At 55.2% G+C, this 6,830-nt stretch overlaps 1 protein-coding gene across 3 annotated transcripts in view; it reads left to right on the top strand.

The window, feature by feature from the left end:
- The first annotated feature begins 233 nt into the window (after positions 1–233).
- The window catches only part of GRIN2A (glutamate ionotropic receptor NMDA type subunit 2A), a 441,648-nt gene continuing 435,051 nt past the window's right edge, over positions 234–6,830 (top strand). Inside the window, exons 1-3 of one of the 3 annotated variants that reach the window (XM_012448290.3) lie at positions 234–488; positions 1,079–1,269; positions 2,755–3,186. In XM_012448290.3, coding sequence (XP_012303713.1) covers positions 2,773–3,186 — 414 coding nt within the window. In that variant the 5' untranslated portion in view covers positions 234–488; positions 1,079–1,269; positions 2,755–2,772. Of the gene's footprint in view, positions 489–721; positions 1,270–2,754; positions 3,187–6,830 lie in introns of those variants that run through there. The other 2 variants (XM_012448292.3, XM_021673516.2) reach the window with 2 other exon arrangements.

The following is a 6,830-nucleotide window of genomic DNA, read 5'->3' as shown; positions in this document are numbered from 1 at the left end:
ACAGCAGCAGAAACACGCCCTAGGAACCCGGCTTTTCCAGTGCTGAGAACCAGGGTAACCAGGGTGTCCAGGCGCTCTCCGGACTCCCGCCGGGAAGTGGGGAACCGAACGCCCGGCGCGGAGCTGGCCCCGAAGCAAACCGCCCGGAGGGAGCTGGCTTTGCCCGCTCGCGCCTCTCTCGGCCGGGGACCGTGGGGATCCCCGGCCACACGCGAGCTCCCGCTCCCACACTCACTCACACACACACTCGCCTTCAAACACACCAGCCCGGAGCTGGGCTGCGGAGAGGGTGCTCCGGTGCGCTCAGAGGACCCGGCAGTTGCCGTCCGGAGTGGGGCAGCGAGCAGAGCTAGGGCTCTTGGAGGGGGGCTCCTAGGGCTTGGCCGGATCATGGGACCTGGTGAGCGCTGAGAATCGCGGCCGCAGCCATCAGCCCTGGAGATGACCAGGAGCGGCCACTGCTGAGAACTATGTGGAGAGAGGCTGCGGTGAGTGCTGGCGTGGGACGCCCGGCATAGGAGGCCCCCTTGGGGAGGGGGAGGTGGGAGGCCTGGAGAGGGAGGGGGCAGCAGGATCGCAAGAGGCTCGCTGCGTGGGAAAGATCCACCTCCCTCCCACCTCCCTCGGGGAACCGGGACCGCGGGAGCCCGTGTCCTTCCCTCCCCCTCTCCTCCTGCCGGCTCGTCACAAACTCAGCCAGCGGCCCCCCCGCCGTTACCTCCTTTTTCTCTCCCTACCCCCCTTGCTCAGCAGCTCCCGGTCGCACAACTCGCAGCAGCCGGCGCTGGGGAGGTGGTAGGGGGTGCGGGTAGCGGTGCCCAGTTAGCTTCTCGTGGGTGGCCAACCTGGGGCTCCCATTCTCCCGTGCGCCCCGGAGTGGAGCTCCAGCTATCAGCCACAGGGGCTGAGGATCCGCACTGGGGGCATCGTGGGCATGGGGCTTCAGCTTCTCCCTCTTGTCTAGCCCCGCTGGGCGCATGGGGGGCTTGTGAGCACTGCAGACTGCAGCCTTCCCTCAACCCTCCCGCCCCTCGCTGGTGGGCTCACACTGCCTCTCCTTCTCTCCTCCGCCCCGTAGAGCCCTGCTGCAGAGCCTCCGGCTGGGATAGCCGCCCCCCGTGGGGGCGATGCGGACAGCGCGGGACAGCCAGGGGAGAGCGCGGGGGCCGCAGCATGCGGGAACCCGCTAAACCCGGTGGCTGCTGAGGCGGCCGAGATGCTCGTGTGCGCAGCGCGCCCCACTGCATCCTCGACCTTCTCTGGCTACAGGTACGTCCCAGCGGGAGATCAGGGCTCCGTGGGCCCGGGAGGAGGGAGACTCGACCGGAGGGAGAGCGGGAGAGGGATCAGGCGAAGAGAGGCAGAGGGAAAGCGGGAGGGAGCCCAGCGGCGAGGCGCAGCAGGGGCACCAGGGGGCGCTGCAGCTCCGCGCTCCGCGGCGCTCATCCAGGAAGTCGAGGCTATTTGGAGTTCGCCTCAACTTCCCCCGCTCCAGCAGCGCCCGGCCCGGGAGGCGCGCGTCAGGGCACGCGAGCACGACCGCGCTGGTATTCGCAGGCACGCGGGGCTTTGCACCTGCCGCGGCTCATGCGTGTGCACCACCTGAGGACGTGTGAGGACTCCGGCTGGCCGTGGGCACCACCACAGCGGCCTGAGGATGTGAGCAGAAAGCGCGCGTGTCTATGAGCGGGTGCGGCCCGCTGCCCACGTGCACCTAAGACTTGGCAACCGCGCCCGCAGGAGAAAGGCTGGGGAGGGGCTGTACAGTCCACGTCCGTCTGGGAGCTTCTTCGGAGCCTACCTTTCCCCCTACGCGCGTTCTTTGCCAGCTCCCACGCGCTGGCCCGCGGGGGGACGCGCCTACTCTCCAGAATTCTGCATTGCACACGGCGCGAGTGAGAGAGGGTGTGTGTGCACACGTGTGTGTGCAAGCGCGTGTGTAGCGGGTGGGTCCCGGGCCCACTTTCAGTTGACTGAAGGACTCTCCACGGCCCTCGGCGCGTGGCCCTGTTACCTCAGGTCCCCAGTTACCTCAGGCCCGAAGTGACCTCAGGCCCAAGTGACCTGAGGCCCCGAGTTACTTCAGCCCCCGAGTTACCTCAGCCCCGAGTTACCTCAGGCACCGCGGAGTCTGGGCCCACCAGGTAGCGTCCTCGCTCCCAAGCCCTTGTGGTGTACTGTGCATCAGAGGAGCCGGGTCTGCAGTTAGCGCAAAGCGTAGAGCAAAGCGTGGGGTGCACCCGACGAGCTCGCAGGGGGCGGGGTCAGCCAAGGAGCTCAGCTTTCACGCCTGGACGCCGGGTCCGGGCGCCGCCTCCGCACGTCCCGCCGAATCTGTAGTTCGCTCCTCGAGAGCAGGGGGTGGGGCTGATAACTTGGGCCTCACTGTCCCAGGTGGGAGGCGTTGGATGGTGCGTTTATTCTGTGCACCTGCTAGCTTGGTGGGTTCCAGAACGCGCGCGGCGCTTAGGGTCTGTGGTCCGCAGCGAACTGGGGAACGCGGTGGGAGATGTGGACAGAGTTGGGGATGGGGAAGCTGAATGCGAGAAGCTCGGATTGGAGTTGGACATAGAGTTAGAGATGCGTCGAGGCATATGGATGGCGTCGGGGATTGGGAGTGGAGTCTGTGATCCCAGCAGCCTATCCTGCTGCTGAGTTCCACGCCTGGCTCCTAGAGCCGGGACCCAGTCGGCAATCCCTTTCTTCTGGTCGCCTTGCTCACCGCGGCCCTGCCTCTCACTCTTCACCCTGCAGGGACCGTCATTGGCGACTATGGGCACAGTGGGCTATTGGACCCTGCTGCTGCTGCCGGCCCTTCTGGTCTGGCGCAGTCCGGCGCCGAGCTCGGCGGCGGAGAAGGGTTCCCCCGCGCTGAATATTGCGGTGATGCTGGGTCACAGCCACGACGTGACGGAGCGCGAACTTCGAACCCTGTGGGGCCCCGAGCAGGCTGCGGGGCTGCCCCTGGACGTGAACGTGGTAGCTCTGCTGATGAACCGCACCGACCCCAAGAGCCTCATCACGCACGTGTGTGACCTCATGTCCGGGGCGCGCATCCACGGCCTCGTGTTTGGGGACGACACGGACCAGGAAGCCGTGGCTCAGATGCTGGATTTTATCTCCTCCCAGACTTTCATCCCCATCTTGGGCATTCATGGGGGCGCATCTATGATCATGGCTGACAAGGTAAGGCCGGGAGGTGATGCCCTGCCAGGACCTGGGAAGCTACCAGCTGCCTGGCAGCTGCTTCAGGTTTTCGGACGCCCCTAGAATCTGTCTTGATGTGAAGTGGGGGTGGGGGTGGGAGGGTCGTGGCCACTGGCCGTGGTGAGAACCAGGTCTTGCTTCTTCAACCCAGAAATGAATGGAGATGCTTTTTGCCTTATTTCTGAACATGGTGTATACAGGAGCACTTCGGTGTGGGTGTGTCGGAAGAGCTCAGAAAACTGAGAAGTAGGCAGTGGGGTGGTGGTGGCATGTTTGGAGATTTACAGGTACCACAGGGCACAGAGGTGGGCTCAAGAGCACTGGAGATGTATGGTTCTATTCCCACAATGCCTGTTTTACCTGATTGTTTTGTTGGAAAATGTCCATTTTTTCCCTGTTAACTCTTCTGGTAAGTGACTAAAACTATTTATAAAAATTATTAAATGTGGGTAGGTTCTGGAAGAAAATGCAAAGTTTTTAGGTAAAGCACAAAAGGGCAGAAAAAATGTCATGCTTCCTCAGACTCTGCAATGAGAGGAACAGAGGTGGGAGTTTGAGAAGCCCTGGGCTAGAGGAGTGGAGGAGAGACTGTTCCTCTAGGGGAGTGGGTGTGAGCGGAGAGAATTAACTCCAAACCCAGAGCATGGAGACCTGGCATTTTCCTTACATGTTCTCTGTCTGGGGCTCCAAGGCTCTCAGATGGAGGAGCTGGCTCCTGAATGAAGATGCGTCTTGGTACTAAAGTTGGAGAGTGTCAGAATGCAAGAAAGAGTCTCAAAAAATTTGTTGGCTTAGAATGAGAGGGAGGGTCCTTTTGTGGACAGTCTGGGAGCATCAGTTTGACAAAGAAGGGAGAGAGATTTGAAGATTTGAGTGAGATGTTATGACGGCCTGGTTTGGGAATTACACAGAACTGGAGGGAAGGAAGAAGGCTGGAATGGAGAAGTAAAGGGAGGAATGAGAAGAAAGGGAAGGATTGGAGCTGTGTGTGTACTGTCCTCTTTCTAACCCCTGAGAAAGGGCTGGGAGTTCAGAAGGAGAGGAAAGGGTAAGTGTACCTGAGTGCCATGGTCTCTAACCCTGAGATCTTCTTGGAGAGTGTTCCTTAGATGGCAGGAGATATTCTAGTGGAGTGAACAGACACTCATTGTAGCACTTTCCTTTTGATGCTCTCAAAGCACTTTTATATTCATCACATCAGCTTTTGCCTCTGTTTCAGCAATTCCCAGCAGCTCCTTTGGGAACCGTATTAATTCTTTCAGGTCTCCTGGGCTGCAGCACATTCAGCTGAAGCACACAATTGATGCAGTATCTTATTAAACATTCATTTTAAATGGTTTGCAGCCTAGCAAAATTCCTGTGTGTGGCTGAGCATCTTCCCAGCCACTTCTTAGTTCTGGGGGGCTCCTTTCTGGGAAGAAGAGAGTAGGGACTAGCCATGCTCTGCCACCATTGACAATTTCAGAAGTGGAGAGGACCTTAGGGTTTCCTGGAGCATCCTGTAACTTTCACATGAAGTGACTGAGGCATAGGGGAGTGAAGGGACTTTGCCAAGACCACACAGTAGGTGATGGAGCTAGGTTAGCTGAGTTTCTGGTCCCAAGATGTGATCTTCCACTAAATCAAGTCTATACTTTAATGATGTCATCCGTCTTCAGGAGGGACAAGGAATCAGTTTCGTTTTGTGGGAGGGGCTGAGCATGGAGAGCTGTGATGAATCACAGCCTAGAGGGCTTTTCTGTAGGAGGGACCAGTCTTCTAATGAAGTCATTGAGGGAGAACAGCCAGTTTCCAGCCAGGCTTTGGAGTGTGATTTGGGGATTTGAATATTGTCATGGATCCCTTCTTCCAAGGAGCAATAGACAAGAAACAGTAACCATACTGAAAGTGAAATTTCTAGATCCATGAGGGTTTGGCACAACCCAATGGCGAAATCTGGGAAAAGCTGAATTGGAAAAGGTGGTATGAGACTGGGAGGTTCTGGGCAAGCTTCAGCTCTCTCTTCTAAGTCTCAGTTGATAGGTGTGTGGCTCAGGCTCTCATGCGACTCATTCATCCAACTGTAGGCAGAGAGAAGCAGGAAGAGTGTAGGGTCATGGATGGGAATCCCCTTGGTAGGCGGTGACCCTGCCTGCTAGTGAATCTTGACCCAGTGAATGGCAGGCTCTGACTAACTAGATCAGCAACTGTTCCTTCCTTGACGGGGGCATTAGAAACAAACTTTTGAGAAGTCCAGGGAGTATAGGTGGAAACATTCTTCTTTCCTTTGGGATGAAACTACCTTATGGGGATGTTGACTAAAAGGTGACCTCGCTTAAGAGTAAGAAGAGAAAAGGAATCAGGAAAGGGCAAGAGGAAGATGAGAAAAGACATTTCTAGAGAAATCAAGAATAGAGATTTCAGAGGGGTTGGAGAGAAGAAAAAGGAAAGGATTCATTGTTTCAAAAATGGGGGAGGGAATTCGATACTCCCAATTGTTGTTGGGACTTTCGGTGTTGGTTTTGGAGAGATGGCCCCCCGGTCTGTGATTCTGGTGGAAGTATAGGGAGATAAGGCAAGGTGGCAGGGAATCAAATAGCTCAGTGGAGGTAACATTGGGGCATATATCTGGTCCCCATGTGGAACGGTGATATTGAAAGGAATTGATTGATATCGAGAGGAGTTGGTTTAAAAGGTGGTATTTTGAGAAACTGGGATGTGTTTAGAAAGGAGATTATCTGAGATCTGAACAGCCCTTCCTTCCATTAGTAACATATCTAGATTGCGTGTGCTTCTGCCACCTGTTTCATTTAGAGCTTTACCTTGAGTTTATTTGGCTCTGAAGAAACAGTCATGGTGCATTGCTTAAAACTGTGCCTTGCCTGGGTGTGCCAATAGTATTACGACTGCAGACTCAACCTTCCTAGATTGATGAGGGCTCTGCCTCCTGATAAAATGATGTTGATTTGGTAAAGCCACCCAGAACACACCTGTGTTGTATTTACTTCTAAATTGGCATAATGATAGTGCCCCTGCCGATAAGCATGGTAGTTAATTTGATTATCGATTAAAATGAACACACATATATACACACACACACACACATTTTTTCATCCTTCTCTCAATCTACATGACCCTTGAAGAAAGTAACAAAGTCTTATAACAATTGAAATGTCATGCAAATGTGGCAGATTATCGTGGTGTCAATTTAATTGACAATGGAGGTGTTAATTTTTTGCTGTCATCAATGTGTGGTCTTGCAATATAATTAAATTAGAGGTCAAAATAAGGCCAGGTGAGGTGGTTCACACCTGTAATCCCAGCACTTTGGGAGGCCGAGGCAGGTGGATCACCTGAGGTCAGGAGTTCAAGACCAGCCTGGCCAACAGGGTGAAACCCCATCTCTACAAATATACAAAAATTAGCCGGGCATGATGATGGGCACCTGTGATCCCAGCTACTCAGGAGGCTGAGGCAGGGAGAATTGCTTAAACCTGGGAGGTGGAGGTTGCAGTGAGCCAAGATAGCACCACTGCACCCAAACCTAGGCAACAAAGTGAGACTCTGTCTCAAAAAAGAAAATTTAAAAAATAAAAATAAATAAATTAGAGGTGAAAATAATGCTTGATGTAGATAAAGTTCTA

This window comes from Aotus nancymaae, unplaced genomic scaffold (assembly GCF_030222135.1).
Source record: "Aotus nancymaae isolate 86718 unplaced genomic scaffold, 86718_ANA_hifiasm-v0.15.2.pri h1tg000049l, whole genome shotgun sequence".
NCBI classification, from domain to species: Eukaryota; Metazoa; Chordata; class Mammalia; order Primates; family Aotidae; genus Aotus; species Aotus nancymaae.
The sequence above is the reverse complement of the archived record's forward strand: the minus strand, read 5'-3'. Positions and strand labels throughout refer to the sequence as shown.